At 43.2% G+C, this 22,820-nt stretch overlaps 1 protein-coding gene across 5 annotated transcripts in view; it reads left to right on the top strand.

Moving 5' to 3' along the window:
• Positions 1 to 22,820, top strand: part of KIF11 (kinesin family member 11) — a 49,021-nt gene that overhangs the window by 14,531 nt on the left and 11,670 nt on the right. For 3 of the 5 annotated variants that reach the window (XM_030568922.1, XM_030568924.1, XM_030568925.1), the window contains exons 2-13: positions 37 to 132; positions 12,211 to 12,343; positions 12,496 to 12,593; positions 12,676 to 12,754; positions 13,158 to 13,343; positions 13,443 to 13,567; positions 15,883 to 15,973; positions 17,360 to 17,602; positions 17,772 to 17,867; positions 18,557 to 18,645; positions 20,810 to 20,897; positions 22,486 to 22,674. In XM_030568922.1, the coding sequence (XP_030424782.1) occupies positions 50 to 132; positions 12,211 to 12,343; positions 12,496 to 12,593; positions 12,676 to 12,754; positions 13,158 to 13,343; positions 13,443 to 13,567; positions 15,883 to 15,973; positions 17,360 to 17,602; positions 17,772 to 17,867; positions 18,557 to 18,645; positions 20,810 to 20,897; positions 22,486 to 22,674 (1,500 nt within the window). In that variant the 5' untranslated portion in view covers positions 37 to 49. Of the gene's footprint in view, positions 1 to 36; positions 133 to 12,210; positions 12,344 to 12,495; positions 12,594 to 12,675; positions 12,755 to 13,157; positions 13,344 to 13,442; positions 13,568 to 15,882; positions 15,974 to 17,359; positions 17,603 to 17,771; positions 17,868 to 18,556; positions 18,646 to 20,809; positions 20,898 to 22,485; positions 22,675 to 22,820 lie in introns of those variants that run through there. The other 2 variants (XM_030568926.1, XM_030568927.1) reach the window with 2 other exon arrangements.

The following is a 22,820-nucleotide window of genomic DNA, read 5'->3' on the forward strand; positions in this document are numbered from 1 at the left end:
GCTAGTCTGCACTCACCGCTTCCTTCCCCTCCGCAGGCTCCCCGCGACAATGGCGACGGCGGCCCTGAGCTCCCAAGGCGGCGCTAAGAAAGAGGAGAAAGGCAAGAATATCCAGGTGGTTGTGAGATGCAGGTAAGCGGGTCCGGTGCGCCCCGACTGCTTCTCCTGGGTGGAGAGTGACGAAACAGCTAGTGCGAAAAATCGGGACGGGGGTGGGGGTGATAAGCGCCTATATAAGACAAAGCCCCAAACATCGGGAACTGTCCCTATAAAATCGGGACATCTGGTCACCCTACCTGTGCGGCGTGTGCTTCTCTGTTACCGCCATGGGCAAATAGCTAGTGGGGCCTCCTGAGGAGGCTGCCAAAGACTCCCGTGGTCAAAACTGTGTAAAGCATTAGAAGGGTGGATTTAATGGTGAGGTAGTTCTGGCTGAAGGGACATTTTAACTAAAGCGCCCATTTTTAAGTACTTTCTCAGACGTTCAAGTCTGGGACATGGCGACTAGTCTTGGCCCAGGCCTGATATGTTTGCAAAGCATGATGAGCTTCAGACTTGCAAATGCATGTCTTATCAAGGTATGCTTATCCCTTCAAAGAAAATAAATGCCTGAACTATATTAAAGTAAGACTAATTGGACAAGTTAACATTAGCCTAACAGTACTCTTACATGACAGCATTGTTGTGGAATTTTTTAAACTCTCCTTTTTTATATTTATTTCTCTTCGTTGAGAATCATCTCTGGCTGGGGTTCAGGAGACAGTCTTTGTGGTCTGTCCACCGTGTTTCATTGTCAAGATGTAGATTTTTCGCCATCAACCTCTTTCCTGCCAAAGAATGGCCACTTAACCTGGTGATTGCCCATTTGCTAGCCTTTTGTCTCTGGAGAACTAGTTTGGGGCTGAGCCATGTCCCCTAAATTTTCCAATCTAGGTTTGGAAGCTGAAAGCCTGGTCTCTGCTCCGCTGGCAGCACCTTGCCAGGAGCCAGCTGCCCCACTGGCTCTCAGTGGGCAACCTGGAGCTTCTGGCCTCACTATTCCATGCAGGAAGATGGGGGGAAAGGCGGGGGGGGGCCACCCAGGGCGTCTCACACCCAGGGAGCGGAGTCCAGCTGTCCCAGCTTCTTGGGCTGCCCCCTGCCCGCTCCTTGCTGGGAGCCAGGCAGCCATGTATATTTTACATAGCTGGGGAGAACTCCCCAGCTATGCTGACATAATAAAAACCACCTCAAGGAAAGGTGTAGGTCTTATGACAGGGTATGGCTACACTTGCAGCCGTGCAGCACTGCCATGGGAGCACTCCCGCGGCAGCGCTTTGAAGTGCAAGTGTGGTCGCGGTGCCAGCGCTGGGAGAGAGCTCTCCCAGCGCAGCACGTACTCCACCTCCCCGTGGGGATTAGCTTACAGCTCTGGAAGCCGCGCTCCCAGCGCTGGGGCACTGTTTACACTGGCGCTTTACAGCGCTGTAACTTGCTGCGCTCAGGGGGGTGTTTTTTCACATCCCTGAGCGAGAAAGTTGCAGCACTGTAAAGCGCCAGTGTAGCCAAGGCTTCAGTGTATTTAGGGCGACTCAGTATCTGTAGACCCCGTGTTCTTTACATTCGTTGTTAGCTGTCAACTCCCCTGGAGAGTTGGGCAACCGGGATCCTGCTCCCAGCTGGAAGCCGGAGTGAGATGCCTGGGGGGCATCCACCAGGGCTCTGGGCTGGGAATGGTGGATGGTTTGTCAGTTTCATAGCTCTGGGCCTGTGAAATAGACATGGCTGCCTAGCCTCCAGCAAGGAGCGGGCAGGGGGTGGCCCAAGAAGCTGGGACAGCTGGACTCCGCTCCTTGGATGTGAGACGCCCTGGGTGGCCCTCCCCCCGCCCTTCCCCCAATCTTCCTGCATGGAATGGTGAGGCCAGAAGCTCCAGGCTGCCTACTGAGAGCCAGTGGGGCAGCTGGCTCCTGGCAGGGTGCTGCCAGCGGAGCAGAGAGACCAGGCTTTCAGCTTCCCACCCTAGATTGGAAAATTTAGGGGACATGGCTCTTCATCAGTCCAGATTATACCTTGGGTGATGTCAGAGCTGTCATGTTTAGATTGCCCTTTATTCTGGACCTTAAATGTGGATGTACTGCATATTGTATTAATAAATGTACCATATGTTGTAACTCTGAGACTCCATTGGAGATGTGCAATGTTACAAAATTCCTCATAGCCAGCTCAATTTTGTATCACTTCAGTACCTAAAGCAGGGGTCGGCAACCTTTCAGAAGTGGTGTGCCGAGTCTTCATTTATTCACTCTAATTTAAGGTTTCGTGTGCCGGTAATACATTTTAAAGTTTTTAGAAGATCTTTCTATAAGGCTATAATATATAATTAAACTACTGTTGTATGTAAAGTAAATAAGGTTTTTAAAATGTTTAAGAAGCCTCATTTAAAATTAAATTAAAATGCAGAGCCCCCCAGACCTGTGGCCAGGACCCAGGCAGTATGAGTGCCACCGAAAATCAGCTCACGTGCCGCCTTCGGCATGTGTGCCATAGGTTGCCTACCCCTGGCCTAAAGGATCTTGAACAAAATGGTTCACTTTACGTAATCTAGTTCAAATGGTTCAATGTGGGGTTATAGGTGACGATTAAAGAGCTGGTGTGCTTTGTCCTATACAAGACAAAATAGACGTCTTTCCACCTTGAAGAGCGTCCTGTCTAATTTCTTATAAGGTGTTGGCATAAACTAATGAAGAGAACCACTAAAATACACTTGGGAATACACATTATTCAGCAGTCTGTGCAAATGTTCTGGCACTGACGCCTAAGAGTACAAAAAAAAAAATGCTCCAAGCAAAGCTTTTAGTACAGTCGTTTGCCAACCACTGCATATCTTTGGGTATGTCTACACTGCCCATGTTATAGCATTGTGACATGGGCAGTGTAGTCCCGCTTTATCGCCGGAGAAGAGCTCTCTCGGTGATTAAAAAAAATAACCACCCGAATGAGGGGTGATAGCTTTATCATCGGGAGCATAGCTGACGCTTTTCAGTGCTAAAATATTTGTCGCTCGGGGTGTGTGTTTTTTTCACACTGCTGAACAACTAAAGTTTTAGAGCTGAAAGTGGCAGTGTAAACACAGCTTTTGTCTTTGCTTAGGGTTCGGAGTCAGTATAGTAACACTGATTGCAGTGGGGCTATTTATGAGTGTAGGTAAGGCCAAACTAGTGTTTGTATTTTCACTTTATGAAATAATGGGTTCAGAGGATGTTTTTGAAGAGGTTTTTTATTAATCTCTGTTTGTGATTAGCAAGCAAACACTTAATGAGACTCTCAATGAGATTTTGACCTAAAACTATATATGGTGCTGCTGGTGGTTTGAGGGTCATGTAAACCAAGGATATTCCAAAACAGGAGTATAGCTTTTGAAGTTGCCTGTTTTGGGGCAAGATTCAAGTGTACCACTTCCCTTCCTGATTTCAATTAGCACTGGATTATTAAGAACGTAATATAAAAATGGCCATATTAGGTCAGACCAATGGTCCATCTAGTTCAGTATCCTGTCTTCTGACATTGGCCACTGCCAGATGCTTCAGAGGGAGTGAACAGAACAGGGCAATTAATGTCATCCAGTACCAGCTTCTGGCAGTCAGAGGCTTAAGGCTATCCAGGCTGAGGTTGCATCCTTGACTATCTTGGCTAATAGCCACAGTGAGCCTATCCTCCATGGATTCATCCAATTCTTTTAAAACCCATTTACTCTTTTGGCCTTCATGACATCCCCTGGCAACAAGTTCATTGTGTGAAGAAGTATTTCCTTATGTTTGTTTTACATCTGCTGCCTATTAATTTAATTGGGTGACCCTGGTTCTTGTGCTTTGTGAAGGGGCAAATAGCACTTCTTTATCCACTTTCTCCACACCATTCATGATTTTATAGCTCTCTAGCATAATCCCCTTCAGTCATATCTTTTCCAAGCTGAACAGTCAGTCTCTTTAACCTCTCTTTATATGGAAGCTGTTCCATACCCATATTAATTTTTGTTGTCCTTCTCTGTACCTCTTTCAATGCTAGTATATCTTTTTTGAGTTTAGGCCACCAGAAATGCATGCAGTATTAAAGATGTGGGCATACCATGGATTTACGTAGCAGCACTGATTTTTATATATATATAATATAAAATCCTCCTTTATCCCTTTCCTAATGGTTCCTATCATTCTGTTAGCTTTTTTGACTGCTGATGCACGTTGAGTAAATGTTTTCACAGAACTATCCAAGATGACTCCAAGATCTTTTGAGTAGTGTCACCATACCTCAGTGGGTCACAGCGGAGAATGCCAGATTCAGAACGAAGTGCTGAAAAATAGGGCAGGCCCACCCCAAACTGGTGGTTATTCTACCATTAGATATACCAAGCCAGTAACAAAAGTAAACTTCTGTTCTAAGTTCCCGCTAAGCTGCATGACTGCACAGCAGCCTATTAAGCACTACACAGGCACTCAGGGCTGTGGCGGGGAGAGATGCCTCTGCCGCAACCTAGCCCAGACCTGCCACGGCCAGAGGAGAGGCGCTCACCCCATGGCCTCAGCCCGGATGCTGCTGCAGGGATAGAGATCTGGGAGGAGTCCTCTCTCCCCACCATAGCCCCAGGGCAGCCTGCACCGCAAACCCCTCATCCCCAGAGCTCACACCCACAACCAGAGCCCTGCACCTCAGCCTTCTGCCCCAGCCCTAAACCCCTCATCCCTGGCCCCACTCCAGAGCCAACACCCCAACTCTCTGCCCAAACCCTGAGCCCTCTCCCATACGTCAAACTCCTTAGCCCCACCCCCCACCACATGAACTTTATGTGCACCAATATGGAGGTGATGTGTCACACATCACCTCCATATTGGCGCACATAACAAAATTCATTCCGCACACGTGTGGGGAAAAATTAGAGGGAGCACTGCTTCTGTCTCACTACACTGGTTAACATGAAGTCAAAGATGCAGTGGTTATTGAAAACCCATTTCATCAAACAAAGGGTCCTTCTGATCTCAAGAAGCCAGGTCAATATTGTGATGTTGCACTCTATGATTTTATAAAAATACGCTAATTTATCTGGAATATGCTTCATGCAAAAGGTCTCTTGTAAGGTATTACAGAGCTTATAATCTACTGAGTGTGATCATCCTATTTGTATAAATATACTACTCTTGTATCTGAAACTAGAAATATGAAATATAACTCTAAGGGCCTATTGTAATTATGCAAAGTGTGGGCCATTAATGGTAGTTTGGAATCTTGATGACTCCCATTAACCAGGACAATTGACTTCAGATGGCTCTGTTTTACCTGTAAGGCCTGGTCCATACTACAGCGTTAAATCGATTTAACCCTGTAACTGTCCACACTACAAGGCACTTTAAATCGATTTTAAGGGCTCTTAAAATCGATTTCTATACTCCTCCCCAACGAGAAGAGTAACCCTAAAATTGATATTACTATATCGATTTAGGGTTAGTGTGGACGGAAATCGAAGTTATTGGTCTCATTCTTTTACTGAGCTACCCAGAGTGCACCGCTCCGGAAATCGATGGTAGCCTAGGACCATGGACGCACACCACCAAATTAATGTGCCCTACTGTGGACGTGTAAAATCGATTTTATAAAACCAGTTTTATAAAACCGGTTTTAATAATTTCGATTTTATGCTGTAGTGTAGACGTGGCCTAAGTCTTCCTGTATACATGTGCTGGCAAGCGGGTAATGAAGTCTTGCAGTGACGTGATCATGTCACCTGAATTGGAATCCACTTTAACCTGGTGTCTTTCCATTGAGAAGGAGGGGTGGGAACCCAGAGAGGGACAAAGGATTCCCACCTTATGCAAAAGATATATAAATGGGTGGAACAGAACAAAGGGAAGCAGCTATCATGAGGAATCCCGTAGCTACTACCTGAGCTGGAACAATGGCTGTGCCAGGGAAAAGGACTGTGCCCAGTCTAGGAAGGCATCCAGTTTGTGAAAGAGACTTATTGAAACATCTCTCAGGGTGAGATTTTTGCCTGTACTCAGTAGACTCAGACTTGCATGTTTTATATTATTTTGCTTGGACTTTGTTCTGTCTGTCACTACTTGGAACCACTTAAATCCTACTTTCTGTATTTAATCAAATCACTTTTTACTTATTACATACTCTGGGTTAATTATTAATACCTGGGGGAGGTTATAGAGTTAGTGTTATAGATGGAGAACAATTCATGAATTTACCCTGTATAAGCTTAACACAGGATAAAATGGATTTATTTGGGTTTTAGACCCCGTTAGGAGTTGGGCATCTGAGTGTTAAAGACAAGAACACTTCTGTAAGCTGCTTTCAATGAAGCCTGCACCTTTGGGGCAAGTAATTCAGACCCTGGGTCTGTGTTGGAGCAAACGAGCGTGTCTGACTCAGCAAGACAGGGTGCTGGAGTCCTGAGCTGGCAGGCAAAGCAGGAGCAGAGGTAGCCTTGGCACATCAGGTGGCAGCTCTCAAATCTTACCCAATAATCGCTCTGTTGTCAATGTGTCATGTGTGCAGAATTCATGGCCCCCGCAGATTTCTTTACTTCCCCGCAGAAAAATGAATTTCTGCCAGGGAAGCAAAGGGAAGCTGCAAGAGTAGTCATGCACCACACCCTAGTAGCAAGGTACATCAGTTCAGGCACCTGGAGCAGCCAACAGAGAGGTAAATCACTGCGGGGCTGGGGACACCCGAGCCAGTGGCTCCTATCCTGAGCTGGGATAAGCTGCTAGTCATAGTTAGGTTGGAGACAGGAGAGGATGGGACTTCCTCTTGCCCTGCAAGGAATGCCTGGTGCTGTGTCAGACTCACCCCCAGAAACCTCCCCCAGCTACAGGAAATTGAGCATCCTCCCTTACTTCCTTCCCCCATCATGCCTCAGCTGTGGGGGGAGGGGTCATTGTATGGGAAGCTGCTTCCCCATGCATCTGGACCTCCCATACCCAGACATCCCCAACAAGACTCACCCTGTACATCCAGAACCCCCTAGCACTCCATAGTTGAACTCTACCCCATTGAACCTCAGTCCCTGCATCCAGACCACCACTCACTGAGCTCCCTACACTCAACCCCCCAATCTGATGAGCCCCACCACCCTGAACCCTCACATCCAGACCTCCACTCCAGTGACCCCAACTAATTGCACCCAGACCTCCACCCCACCTAGCCCTACTCCCTCAGCACCCAGACTCCCCCATTGACACCTCAAATCCAGACTCCTCTGCTGAGCCCCAACCGCCTTCACCTGGAAGCCTCTAAAGAGTCCCACTGACTCTGGAACCCCCCCCCCCCCACCAAGCCTCTATGCATCCAGATCCCCCCACACCTAGATCCCCCCACTGAGCTGTCTGCACCCAGATTGTCCAGCACAGAACCCTCTCCCCCCACACCTAGGTCCCCCCACACTCAGCCCTTTCACACTTGGCTCCTGCCTGGTTAAGCTTACCTGCCTCAAACCTGGTGCACCTGGCACAGAGAGGCAGGGCCCTGAGGTGTTTCTGGGCCAGGCCCAAGCCTTCTGCTGTGTCAGGGTCACGTGCAGCCTTGCCGCTGAGTCTATTTCCCAGGGGTAGGAGTGCTGCAGGGTAATCTCCCTCGAAGTTATCCAAACAGCTTGGGGGTCATCAGTCCTTGTTTAGAGCTTCTTTTTTAGAAATCCAATCCAGACAAATGAAACAGGAATTGAAGACAAAACAGATGTTTCCAGGGTCTTTTATACCCTCTTCCATGTAGATGGAAATGGAATTTTACTATCCTAAACAAAGCTAACAATCTTTGTTTGTTTGACTCCCTCAAATAATTCTAATAGATTGATGAAGCCTGATTTCTCTTTATAAAAGCAGTGTTGACTCTTCCTCAGAATGTTTTCTTCATCTGTGTCTCCGATAATTCTTTACTACAGTTTCCGCCAATTTACCTGATACTGAAGTTAGGCTTACCCAGCCTCTAATTGTCAGGATCGCCTCTGGAGCCTTTTTGAAAAATTGATGCTACATTAGCTATTTTCTAGTAATCTGGTACAAAGATTGATTGTTTGGTAGGCTTCCTTTTTTAAATAAATAATTACAAAACTAAATTATTGTTAGTTTCTGTGTCTTGCTAGTTGCTCTTCAAATTCTTGTTTGGCCTTCCTAATTATACTTTTGCATGTGACTTGCCAGAGTTTATGCTCATTTCTGTTTCCAATAGGATTTGATTTCCAATTTTTAAAGGATGTATTTTTGCTTCTGCTTCTGTTTAGCCATGGTGGCCTTTTTGATCCTCTTCTTGTTTGTTTTTATTAGGGGTATGCATTTAGTTTGATCCTCTGTTTATGGTATTTTTATGTAGTGTCCATGCAGCTTACAGGCATTTTACTCTTGTAACTGTTCCTTTTAATTTCCATTTAACTAGCTTCCTAATTTTTGTGTAGTTCCCCTTTTTGTAGTTAAATACTACAGTGGTGGGTTTCTTTGGTATTTCCCCTGTGCCCCACAGCTTCTCCCCCCCACCCATGATTTTAAATTTAATTGCATCATGATCACTATTACTGAGCAGTTCAGCTATATTCATCTCTTGGACCAGATCCTGTGTGTCACTTTCCTTTCCCCTTGTGGGCTCCAGGAAGCGGTCATTAATGGGTGGTATCTAGAAACTTTATCTCTGCATCCTGTTCTGAGGTGACCAGTGTCCAGTCAATATGGGGATAGTTGAAATCTCTCGTTATTACTGTGTTTTCTGATTTTAGGGGTTTGGGGGTTTTTTGGTAGCTTCTCTTTTCTCCCTGAGCATTTCACAGTCACTGTCGTCATCCTGATCATTTGGTCGGTAGTATGTTCCTGCTTCCATATGCTTATCATTCAAGCATGGGATTTCTTTTTATGTAGATTCTATGGTACAGTTTGATTCATTTAGGGTTTTTACTATATTTGACTCTGTTTTCTTTTACATATAGTGCCATACCTCCACCAGTACAGTCTACTCTGTTATTTCTATATATTTCGTACCCTGGTATTACTGTGTCCCATTGATTATTGTTGTTCCACCAAGTTTCTGTGATGCCTATTATATCTATATCCTCATTTAATACCAGGCACTCCAATTCACCCAGCTTAACATTTTAGTTTTCTAATGTTTGTATACAAATGCTTGTAAAAATTCTCAATATTTATTTGTCTTTGTGATGACTGCATGGGACTCTTTCGTTTGACTGTTTCTTTTTCAGTTCCCACTGGCACTTCATCAACTTCTATCCTCTTCTCTTTTCCAGGGAATAGAGTATCCCTTTTAATAAATCCTCCCATCAGTACTGTCTGTCTGAACTGTGTGCTGCTTTCCCCCATCCCCCTGACCTTTTTATTTTTACATGCCAGCAGTCTGATTCATTTTGGTTTAGTTGGAGCCCATCCTTCCTGTATAGGCTCCTCCTTTCCCCAAAAGTTCCCTAGTTCCTAATAACCTATATCCCTCCTCTGAATGCCACCATCCCTTCCATATGTTGAAACCTTGCAGTTCTGCCTGTCTTAACTGGCCCTGCATATGGAAGTGGAAGCATTTCAGAGAATGTTACCCTGGAGGCCCTAGATCTCAATCTTTTTAACTAGCATCTTAAATTTAGCCACTAGGACAGTATTTCTCAAATGCGGCTACCATAGTTACATGTGGCTACCAGGGGCTTTTCTTGTGGCCACAGCCTTCTGGAAGGTGATTGAGGAGGGGAGTAGCAGCCCCTCCCCCAGGACCACCAACAATAGTTGGGCCCTCCCCTCAGCCCCATCCCCTCTCGGAGACACAAAACCCCTACATAAATAAATTACAATGATTTGGACTTGTTTTCCCCAAAGTTAATAAAGTATTTTAGGAAAAATTGTCAGAGCGGCCACCAAAAAATTTGTTGCGAGAACCTCTGCACTAGTAGGACCTTTCTCCTACCATGTGCTATGTCTCTGGTACCTACGTGTTCCATGACCACTGTCTCCTCCCCAGCATTGCACATACATCTATCTAGATGTCTTGAGAGGTCTGCAGCCTTTGCACCTGACTAGCAATTCACCATGCGGTTCTTCCGGTCTTCTCAAACCCAACTATCTAGATTTCTAATAATTGAATCCTCTATTACTATTGCCTGTCTCTTCCTAATAAACGGGGTTCCTTCTCATCACTGCAAGAGGATACCATGACATCTGGAAGGAAGGTACAAACTATGGGATTGTTTCCCTTTGCTCCATCTTGATGTTTGCCTTCCCTGAGACGTTTATGCTCTTCAACGGCACAGAGGCTTTCACACCACGGGGGTGGGGAACTACTCTACTGTGTCCCTGAAAGTCTCATCTATGTACCTCTATCTCCCTTAGCTCCTCCAGTTCAGCCACTCTGGTTTCAAGAGCCCATACTCTCTCTAAGGGGCATGAGTTGCTTGCTCCAAAGGCATACATATGTCACCTGCCCACAAGGCTGCTAATCTTACATGCTGCATTCAGTGCAACAAATTGGATAGCCCCGACTCTGCTGCTGGACTTCTGCCTGCTTTATTTTTACTTTTGCAGGGGTTTGGTTTGTTTTTTTGGGGCCATCATTGGCCTAAAGTGTGTGTGTGTGTGTGTGTATTAGATGTATATGGCTCTCATGCTCGCTGTCATGCTCCTTTTCAAAACTATCCTGTTTGCTTCTGCTGTTTTGTTTAGCTCCTCTGGTTGCTTAGGAGCTGGCTTTTTAAACCCCAGTCAGCTCGGAATTACCCGTGCCCCCTTGTCAAGGGACTAGGGATCAAAGGATAGCAGGCTAGAACCTCATTACTTAGCTCTCAGCCTAGCTAGCAGGCTGCTTGGCGCAGCACACAGCCCCCAGAAGAGACTACATTGTAAACTTCAATCAAGCAGGCACAGGGCAAGCAAGCACACAACAAACTAACAGACAAAAACTCCATTCTGCATCGTTGCTAAACATCAGTATATATTGCAAATATTAACTGGCTCCATAAGTCTAGTGTTAGGGTTATTCACACAGTTCTGGACATCCCTATAGCAACCTAGTCCCTTGGACTGAACTCCATTCCAGGACTTTATAGTAGCTCCTGTCCTTTGAAGACAGCAACTCATTAAATGACAAATCATATTTCTATCGAACTTCCCAAAAATCCCTTAAGCAACGTCTCATCTCTGCCCTGCACTTCAAATATCTGGAAAGCTCTTTTGCTAAAAAAAAAAATAAAAATAAAAAATTGTTTTTGGTTTTTTTGTTAGTGCTTGTGAGTAGGTCTTCATAATAGCAATAATGTATCGGCATTCAAATGGTTCTGGTGCTATTTACTGCTCCATTTATAAGCATTGTAAATTTACGTGGTGCCTTAAAAATTGGGTAAGATATTCTTTGCCCCAAGGCCATCAACATGGGATGAAGTTGAGTCCCTCGTTTCTCAATTGTACTCAAGCAATCAGTCCAATGAGAAACTTAGTCCATCCCCCATATCAAACCAACTTTAACAGAAGTGTAGTTACTATATAACCATGTTGGACAACTTCTTCCATTGCCTTTTTAGCTAACCAAATTGTTTCCTGGTCTTTGGTCTAAGTGAAAGGCTATTCACAACGTTAATAAAAATGTGTGCGTTAGGGTATAACCTGTTCAAAAAGAAAACCTTTCTTTCACAGCTCCATGTAAGAACACTACACAATTGCCCGTGCTTTGTAGGAGGTTGGCCTTTTTCTTCAAATTGTGGATGAATACCACTGCTGAGAAGTCACGATGACTAGATGTATTGCTAGGGATCCATGGTGGATTACGCTACATTCAAGATTTTCTTATAAAGATGTTTACAATAAGAATTATGCAGTATATTTGACCCTTAGTGAAATATAATTTGGCATATTGTTAGACAAACTGACAAGTCTAAATAAAACTTCACTTTTTTAGTTCACATTAGTTATTGTATGTGTTTCTTCTGTGTTCTAGATGCAATAAACTTGTTGAAAATGCTTGCACAAACAGCAAAATAGCCGCAAACATGCCAAATATCCATCAAGTACACTCTTTAGTGTTTAAGGATAAATGGGGGAAACTTCTCCTAGATTAAGCAAGTACATTTTGTTGATTATACTGCACAAGCGCTATGCTGCTTTTGGATTTTTAAACCAAAATACAAGCACCACTTAGTCAAACCTGATCCATATCCTTGCTGATGAGAAAGATGTATTCTTAAATCTTGTCTTTTAGGCCCTTTAATGTGTCGGAGCGCAAAGCAAACTCTCATGCTGTTGTAGACTGTGACCATGCAAGAAAGGAAGTTAGCGTCCGTACTGGAGGAGTAACCGATAAGGCAGCAAGGAAGACTTACACGTTTGATATGGTAACTCTTCTTTGTGTCACTGACTTCTAGATGTCTGCTGGAAAAATTTTCCCTCTAAATAATCAGTCATAGAGTTGTACTATGTACTAATTTCAAGTGGGGAAACACATCAGAGTGTAGCTAAATGTGATATACTGACTTTGCCTCAACAGGTCTTCGGAGCTCAAGCAAAACAAATTGAGGTTTACCGGAATGTTGTATGTCCTATTTTGGATGAAGTTATTATGGGATACAACTGTACTGTGTTTGCGTAAGTGCCCCAAACTACTTTCTTAACGTGTTTAACTTCAGTTTCAAGTATATACTTTTAATCTTCAAATTCTGCCACACAGCTATGGCCAAACTGGTACAGGGAAAACCTTCACAATGGAAGGGGAGAGATCACCTAATGAAGAATATACATGGGAAGAGGTAAATCTGACCCCCTATTAAAAGCTTGTTAGCTGAGTTGTAATTCAATGTGAGTATATTGCAGAAGGCTAGCTGTAGCTAATGAAAACTTGGTTGGAACTGGTCTCTTGCAAGTACGCTGAAGCTCTCATTTCAGACTCACCTACTCTAACATTAAGAGTTTACCATTAAACATCTTTTTTTTAAATTTATGAATATTCTCTTAGATAAACCTGATTTTGTTTCAAACCTGTCTACAAGCTCTGAAAATTATCCTATGAAGAATAGTCCATTTGTGTCACTCTCATGTTTAAAACAAGTTATGTTGATTTCCCTAAACCTAGGTCTCCTCTTTATGCTCACTGTCCCTTTGGTCTTCTCTTGGCACTGGTATTTCATAAACTCATCTGTGCTTTAATTATAGGATCCACTAGCTGGTATAATCCCCCGTACACTGCATCAAATATTTGAAAAACTTTCAGACAATGGTACGGAATTTTCTGTGAAAGTCTCCCTGTTGGAAATCTACAATGAGGAGCTTTTTGATCTTTTGAATCCCTCTCCTGATGTAGGGGAGAGACTTCAAATGTTTGATGACCCCCGTAACAAGGTACAAATCCAAATTCTAAAACTTAAGTGGGGCTCTTGGAATGACTAAATAAAGATGTGTGACAAAAAAGATGTGTAACATAAACTCCTGTCTTGACAGAGGGGTGTGATTATCAAAGGATTGGAAGAAATAACTGTACACAACAAGGATGAAGTGTATCAGATTTTGGAAAGAGGAGCAGCGAAAAGAACAACTGCAGCTACTTACATGAATGCATACTCTAGGTACAAAACTTTTGTCTTGTAATATTTTAGATGTAACAAACCTGGTGTGACCAAAACAGTCAAAGATTCTGAAATTACACTGAACGCTGCTTGAGCTTGTGGTCCCCATATTAGTTTAGGCTCTCAAGATTAGGGCTCTACTGTGGCTTTGTAAGTCACACCTCCTATCACCCGGCAGGATGTGGAGAGTGCAACACAACACAGGCACACCTGGAAACATTCTGCCTTTGGAAGACACAGGTAGGCAAAATGCCTGTGTGGTCATGTGCATAGGTAGCTCTTTTTGAGGGGCAGCATGCTGTTTCTAGACTCGGCCTCCTCACTCACTCATGATGTCCAGTCAACACAAGTATCAGAATGCTACCAGACCTCTGCCAACATGCACAAAGGAAAAAACATTCCTCAATATGGTACCTAGAATAACGACACTTAATAGTAACTCAAGTACTGCGTTTAGCTTTTGAAGCTTTGGGACAAATGCCCGGCTAGGCAAAAGGTAAATAAAAAGCCTGATTGCCCTAGGAGTGAGTGAGTGAAAAGTGTTGTGTCATGTACTAATGTGAACTGAAACTAATTCCCCCTGGAATATAGGCCTGGTTGATATAGCTATGTTGGTCAGGGGCATGAAAAATCCATACCCCTGACCTTACTTCACTATTCTGACCTAACTCTCAGTGTAGATGTACTGTGCTAATGGAAGAATGACTCAGGGTATGTCTACATCTAAAATTTTGCAGCGCTGGTTGTTACAGCTGTATTAGTACATCTGTATAGGGCCAGCGCTGCAGAGTGGCCACACTTACAGCAACCAGCGCTGCAAGTGGTGTTAGATGTGGCCACACTGCAGCGCTGTTGGGCGGCTTCAAGGGGGGTTCGGGGAACGCGAGAGCAAACCGGGAAAGGAGACCAGCTTCGCCGCGGTTTGCTCTCGCGTTCCCCGAACCACCCTGCAAACCGCAGGGAAGGAGACCTGCTTGCTCGGGGGTCGGGGAACGAGAGAGCAAACCGGGGAAGGAGACCAGCTTCGCCGCGGTTTGCTCTCGCGTTCCCGGAACCACCCAGCAAACCTCAGGGAAGGAGACCTGCTTGCTCGGGGTTCGGGGAACGCGAGAGCAAGCCGGGGAAGGAGACCAGCTTGATTACCAGAGGCTTCCTCAGGTATGCTGGGATACCTGCTTATTCCACGGAGGTCAAGAAAAGCGCTGGTAAGTGTCTATACTTGATTACCAGCGCTGGATCACCAGCGCTGGATCCTCTACACCCGAGACAAAACGGGAGTACGGCCAGCACTGCAAACAGGGAGTTGCAGCGCTGGTGGTGCCCTGCAGATGTGTACACCTCCTAAGTTGCAGCGCTGTAACTCCCTCACCAGCGCTGCAACTTTCTGATGTAGACAAGCCCTCAGTTGATGTAGCTATCATCCAGAGAGGTGGCGTTCCTACATTGATTGGGGGAAACCTCTTCCATCAATGTAGAATGTGTCTATGCTACAAGGTTATGCTGACATAGCTACAGCAATGTAGCTATGCAGATATAGTGTTTGTAGTGTAAACATCCCTACAGAGATCACATACTTATGGTGTGCTGTAGTCACTTAGATGATAGGCCTTTCTTGGAAAGATAGTTTCCTTCTCTCTAGCCACCCTTCTGTATGTTCTCAGACAAGCATCTGCACATTAGTGGTGTCTCCAGTGTTTATTGCATATCCCTTACCAATGTCACAATGGTGGTGAGACTTGTAAATGGGATACTGTCAAGCTAAAAATAAGTCGTAAGCTTTACTAATGTCTTAGATAAAAACTGAATTCTAAATTTTTATCACTAAATATTGCTTGCTTGCATTTACATAGCTTGGACAATAAAAATGCTTTTCAGATTCTCCAATACTATACCTGTGTGTACCTAGTGCATTGGTTACAAACACTACAGGGCATGTTTGTTTGTTTTCTTTTTTTAACGCTTCCATAAGTTGAGTGTATAAAAATATTTGTAGAGTTTATTGCTTTTATGTCTTCATAAATTTTTTTCCTGAAACCTAAACGTTGGGCTGAATTTTCTGATACTGACCCTTCTATATTGTTAATATATTAGTGCCTTTCAGAGGATCTCATTTTTAAAGGGCCTATTTAGAAGCGTGCTTAGTAAAATAAGATGATGTATTAGATAAGTGCCCACTATAAAAATCAATGAGCCAAACTTATCCCTGGTACAAGTCCACTGATATCAGTAGCACTTCATAAGTGATTGTCTTGCAAAAAGAAGACAAGTTGGTTTTATTGGGATGTCTGTTTTAAACTGACTGACTTATTTTGCAGTCGTTCACACTCTGTGTTTTCGGTCACCATACACATGAAAGAAACTACAATAGATGGAGAAGAGCTTGTTAAAATTGGGAAACTAAACTTGGTAAGTATCTGCATTAAACTCCAGAGTTCTATGAAGGTGACAATCCAAGAATAACAAACTAGAAGAAAATAAAGCTTTGCCTCATTGTCTCAGTTAAACAACTGACATTAATTCTTAGGAGAGGCACTTACGCTATGTCTACACTGCACTTTTGTTAATACTTTTGTCAGTCAGGGGTGTTGGGGGCGGGGAGTTGGGAAGGAACATCCCCTGACCGACAAAAGTTTTTAATGACAAAAAGCACCAGTATGGATAGTGCTTTATCAGTGGGAGATGGTCTCCCACTAACAAAGCTACTGCCCCTCATTGGGGGTGGTTTTATTTTGCCGGCAGAATAGAGCAGCTACTCTGCATACCTTACAGCTGCACCGCTGTAGTATCACAGCAGTGCCACTGCAAGGTAGGCAGTCTAGACATAGCCGTAGATACTTTTGAAAATCCTTCTCGGTTTGTCTATAACTCTTAAAAATCTGGCCCTATGTTGTTAGACCATGCATTTTTTGTGTCCTGCATAAATAAGTGGTGGGTGTCACTGATTAGTATATGTCTGTATGTAACTATACCAAATTCAGAGTTGTTTTGTGAATGCTATATTGACTGTAAATATCTTTGTGCCTTCATCTTGGACTGGTCTTCCAGGAGGTGTCAGGAGAAATACTTGCACCCAGCAGAGGACTAACAATAGAGAGCAATCTGGAATCATTAATCTGGATGGTCTTCTATTCAAATGGAAGCACTATAAGACAACTCTGCTGGCTGTAGCCTAGGGGAACCAGCTTTACCAGATTTGACTGCATGGGCCTGTAACCAAGCAACTGATTGAGGTGTATTTCATACATTTAAAAAACAGGTTATGTGATTAAATTTATAGGCAGCAGGTTTAATACAAACAAGAGGAAGTTGGTGGTTTTTTATATACAGTGCACAACTAACCTGTGAAACTCATTGCCATGGGATGTTGTGGTTGCCAAAAGTATAACTGGGTTCATGAATTTATCCAGTTCTTTTTTGGCGGATGGGTCCAACAAGGGCTATTAGCCAAGATGGTCAGGGACACAACCCCGTACTTGGGGTCATCCTAAACCTCTGACTACCAAAAGCCAGGAATGGAAGATGGAGTGGATCAGGCCATAATTTTCCTATTCATAATTGCCACCCTAAAACCCTGGTACAGGCCACTGTTGGAGAAAGATGGACCATTGGTCTGACCCAGTATGGCAGCTCTTATGTTTTTATGAAGCCATTGAGAAGAATATACAATAGACGCTCCTAGGTCTTAGGGAAGCTAGGTTGTACACATGGTGGCATATTGATATTTTGGGAATCCTTCTTTATCTTCAGCTTTACAAGTGAGTTGTTACAGATTTCATTTTTTTCTCCTTTCAGGTTGATCTTGCAGGAAGTGAAAACATTGGTCGTTCTGGAGCAGTTGACAAAAGAGCTCGTGAAGCTGGAAATATCAATCAGTCTCTGCTTACTCTGGGGAGAGTTATTACTGCTCTTGTAGAAAGAACTCCCCACATTCCATACAGGGAATCTAAACTCACTAGAATCCTGCAGGATTCTCTTGGAGGGCGTACAAAAACATCTATAATTGCCACAGTTTCTCCTGCATCTGTAAATCTTGAGGTAAAGACTTGACCCTGCCTACCTTTGTGTAAGCTGATCCATCCTACATTGTTGTTAGTGGGATACTTATTCCAGCAGTCTGTAAATTTTATACAAAAGTTCAGATGAAGTACTGAAATCTTAAACCTTCATCTAGAGGTCATGTGTCTGTCTTTGCACTTTTATACAGGAAACTTTGAGCACTCTAGAATATGCACATAGAGCAAAGAATATCATGAATAAGCCTGAAGTTAACCAGAAGCTGACGAAAAAAGCTCTCATTAAGGTAACTTTCCAGTATGCTTTCACAAATTAAAGGCTAGCTACATTTATTTCTGTCAGGCCAGACAAATTGCTGAGCCTTGGCAATGTTACCATTACACCCTGTCCTGTAGGCACCACTTTAGTAATGAGAGGGGTGTTCAGTCTTAACTGAACGGTCCCTACTGATTCAGCTTTTGGCCCTTTTGCTGAAATAGCCAATCAGGGTACTGGTTACAACTTTTGATGTGGATACCTGTTCACATGATACCAACTCAAATCTGGCAAAATATTAACACAATGTGTGCTTCAACTCAGACACACGCATCCCAGACTCTCATACAGTTGATCAGTCATTAAGGTTTGACAGATAACACAGCATATCAGATAAAACGGACCCTTAGTAAGAGAACTTTATAGGTGGTTATTTTAAGATGTTAGACACTGCCTAATTAAATTTTACTGTTGAGCACTATCGCTTTACATCTAATCAAATTTATTTAATGAGAGGTTCTGCAATGCTGTAACTGCTTTCAAGATGTGAAACTAACAGTACTAACACTTAAAACATTATTTTACCTTCCGTATAAAATTTTTTTAATGGCATGTGTAACATCTTACAGTGTAACAACCACTTGCTAACTCGAAATCAAAGTAGAAATGTAATTTATCAAACTGGGGTCTTCGGTCTTTTACAGATCATTTTTGTTACAGGAATATACAGAGGAGATTGAACGCCTAAAACGAGATCTTGCTGCTGCACGAGAGAAAAATGGAATCTATATTTCTGCTGAAAACTATGAGTGAGTCCTTGAATATTGCAAAACCCGGTGTGTCAAGTATGGCAACTACATCCTCAAATGTAACATAATTTATAGGAGCATTTGTACCTGCAAGAACTGCAGCTAGTACAAAGTCAGTTTCTCTAAACCAGTGGTCCCCAAACCTTTCAGGGTTACAAACCCCCCACCCTCCCATTACCTCTGTCTGTGCCCTCTAGGGCTGGGAGCTGAGTGCTGAGACTGGGGGCGCAGGTGGGGTTGGGGCAGGGAGCGCAGCCAAGGCTGGGGGCAGGAGTGAAGTGGAGCCGCAGCTGGGCCACAGTGGAGCTAGCAGCCAGGCCCATTGCCGGGTGTGGCTCTGCTCCTGACCCCAGCCTCAGCTTCGGGAATGGAGCTGCGGCCAGGAGCTGAGTCTGGGGGCAGGAGTGGAGCCAGAGCCGTGGCTGGGGGCAAGTGGGGGCTGGGTACTGTTCCCTCCCCACCCCCATGGAGGCTGGCCTATGTTGTACTTAAAGTACTGCACAGGATCTTTTCAGGGGGAATAAAGCAAAGCACCACATTTACTGGTAATACATGTAGTAATTAACACTGTATCTTATGCATATGATATATATTACACTCATGCACTCACACAAGCACACTCCGTCTTGTTGTTGTTACCAATTAGTTGCTCCCCTTAACTTCACTGGCCAGTTGAGTTAGATGGGGGAGGGGTGGAGCTGGGCTTCTGCCGATCCTGATTGATGTTCCCATGTTGACAAGACGAGACTCAAGGTCCTCTGCAAGACACCTTCACGTTTATAGCAGCTTCCCTCTCACGCAAATCTATACCAGATTTAAAATCTGTATCTGTGTCCATTGTTCCTTGGTGCTGCTTTTTTCTGGTGTTATCTCAATGCTGTTCAAAGAGGGTGTTTTCAAAAGATGGTGCTTGCTTCTAACCAAGGCCATCAATATGTCTGCTCTTCTTTACTAAGCCCACTTGACATGTTTTATTATTCTTAGGTCTGGCTTCCATCCCCTTTCCAAGGGTTGCAGCTGTCTGGAGGTGCTTGCCTTCCACTCCTTTCTCATTCACACCTCATTCATTCAACAGGGCAATTGATTAAAAAGTGGTAGGGGGAGATCTTATTCTACTCCTAGCAAAATGACTTTTTTTTTTAACATTATACCAAGACTCAATACAAAGTTTTTATATAAGGATCTGATACAAAGTTGTATGAAAATAGAGGCATAATACAAAGTCATGAAAGTTATGTGAAGATGCTTAATGCAGAGATTTATCTACACCCTGGCCCTCAAATGTTCCTCTGCGCCCACCTAGGGGGACATGCCCCACAGTTTGGGGACCTCTGTTCTAAATTCTTATCTGCCTCAGAATACCTGTGAGTGCATTGGTCAATAAATAGTTCATCTGAAGGAAGAAACACACGGTGGTTCTTTTACATTATACTGTCCAAATCAAACTGGCACCAATCCTTGTTGCATTTGAATGAATAATACTTATTATGGATGTATTAGCAGGAGTGTTGTAAACAAGACATGAGAAGTAATTTTTCTGCTCTAGTCCTCAGTTGGAGTATTGTGTCCAGTTCTGGGTGCCACATTTGAAGAAAGATGTGGACAAATTGGAGAAAGTCCAGAGAACAACAACAAACATGAGTAAAGGCCTAGAAAATATGACCTATGAGAAGATTGAAAAAATTGGGTTTGTGTAGTCTAGGGAAGAGAAGACTGAGAGGGGACATAACAGTTTTCAAGTACATAAAAGGTTGATACAAGGAGGAGGGAGAGAAAAATTATTCTCCCTAACATCTAAGGAGAGGATAAGAAGCAATGGGCTTAAACTGCAGCATGGGCAGTTTAGGTCAGACATTAGGAAAAGCTTCCTAACTATCAGGGTGGCTAAGCACTGGAATAAATCGCCTAGGAAGACTATGTAATCTCCATCACTGGAGATTTTTAAAAGCAGGTTAGACAAACAGCTTGGATGGTCTTAATATTTAGCCCTGCCATGAGTGCAGGGGACTGGACTATATGCCCTCTTGAGGTCCCTTCCGGTGGTACGTGTCTATGATTCTAAAGTTTATATGGAAACTAGAGTAAAGGTACTGTTACCATAACCATGCAGCATGAGAAGCATTAGGTAACTATTAAATCAATCATGTTACACTTATTGTTTTAGAGCTCTTAATGGAAAAGTGACAGTTCAAGAGGAACAAATTGCAGAGTATATTGAGAAAATTAGTGCCATGGAGGAAGAAGTGAAAAGAGTAAGTGAAGTCTTTTAACAATACTTGTCTGCAAACAAGAAATTGAGGGGAGGGGACAACTAGATCAAAGAGAGGAGCTTGGTGTTGTGATATTTTTAGAAACTCCAAACTGATCATTGTGAGTTTACATCTTGTAAATCTAAATCTTTCTGATGATGTTTGTAGTTCTTGCATAATTTAATATGTTCAGTCAGAAAAGAACAAAGATAGAGCTGCCTGAAACTCAGGATTTCTTGTTTGCAAGAAACTGAGATTTCAAAACTTGGTTTCCAATTTTGACCTAAACCAATTTTTTCTATACTTTTGACAAACCGGAAATACTGGGGGGGGATTATTTCAGAAGCAGATGCATGGTGTTTCTGAAATAGAATAGATTAGCAGCTGCAGAATGAGATTGGCAAAACTGACGAGAATGTCACTGCCTTGGACCACATATCCTGGCAGCCTGTCCCAGGACCTCCAGGCTCCTGACTCCATGTTTTGTAGCTTGGAAGTCCTGAGAACCCCAGCCAAGTCAGATTTCTTATGGGTCCCTGGTGTGTAGCTGGGATTCTGGAAGCCCTAGCAAGGTGAGGCTTCCCTAGAGCTGTGGCCCCTTGAAGCCCAGGTGAGTTGGAAGAGAACCAGACAAGTTTCCTAAGGAAAACCTGCCTGGCCAACAAGGTTCTGATGGTGCACTGGCTGAGATTCAACAAAAGTTTGTCTAATTAGTCTCACTTTTGCAATACACTTTGGTTCCAGCAAACTGGCACTTTGTGACCCGGTCTAAACAAAGGCTGTTTGTATACCTCCAATGGTACTTTAGGAAGCTTAGTCAGAGTGTGTTTAGTCAGTTTTGTGAAGCTGAAGCTAAACTTCAAACCTCCTAATCAAAAATAATTATTTGAAAGCGAAGAATGCTTAACTCCTTACTAAGTGTGGCTTTTCACTTTGGTAACTTGTAACAGCATAATGCAATATTGCACTTGCGTTTTAAGCTTGCCTTAGCTTAACATTGCTCTGACAGACTTTCAACAAAAAATTGGACTCTAAAATGTTCTTTTCTGGATGGATTAGCATTTACTTTTCAGGGTTTGTGTGAGAAAAGGTGACTTTTCATTGCACATGTGCAATAGGCTAAATCTGAGAATAAGAAACATTCTCCAAGATCTGGAACTACAAAGTTATCAAATATTGATGTTACAAGTCTTGCCTTTAGCTAAATTAAGTAATATTAATTGAATCTCTTTCCTCCTTGTATTTGGTTAGGCTGATATTAATGGGAGAACCTTAAGTGGGTGTAATTATTCTACAGAACTTTTCCTTGTGATTAATCATCTTTTCTTGTTTTGGAGAAAAGTGTCATTGGTACTTGTTTTGAGACGTATTCAACTTTAGTGTACAAGGTCTCAAATATCAAACATACTGCTTAGAACTGAGACTGCATTTGTAATTAACCAGTCATCTGATAATTTGGCATAAATCACATTTTTGGGGGAGAAGATATTCTTCTTAATGAATATATGATTTGGAAGTATGGCTAAGTTGGTCTTCAGAATTCTGAAAAACAATATCTCCTCATTAACGCATTATTTCAATTTCACTTTAGGTCACTGAGCTGTTCATGGCTAATAAAAATGAACTTGAACAATGCAGAACGAATCTGCAGATCAGGGCAAGAGAACTGGAAGACACTCAGAAAAACTTGCAAGAAACCAAGATTCAACTTGTGGAGGAGGAATATGTGGCTTTAGCTTTGGAGAGCACTGAAGAAAAGCTGCATGGCACTGCTAGCGAGGTTATTGCATTTCTGATAACTAATTGCAGGTGTAACTTCCCATACTCTATAAGCAATTCTATCGATAATATGCTTAATCTTTAAGGGAATGACTTGTGGAAACTGTACTGGTACAGTATCTTGCAAACTGATCTTAAAACTGAAGA

This window comes from Gopherus evgoodei, chromosome 7, assembly GCF_007399415.2.
Source record: "Gopherus evgoodei ecotype Sinaloan lineage chromosome 7, rGopEvg1_v1.p, whole genome shotgun sequence".
Lineage (NCBI taxonomy): Eukaryota > Metazoa > Chordata > Testudines > Testudinidae > Gopherus > Gopherus evgoodei.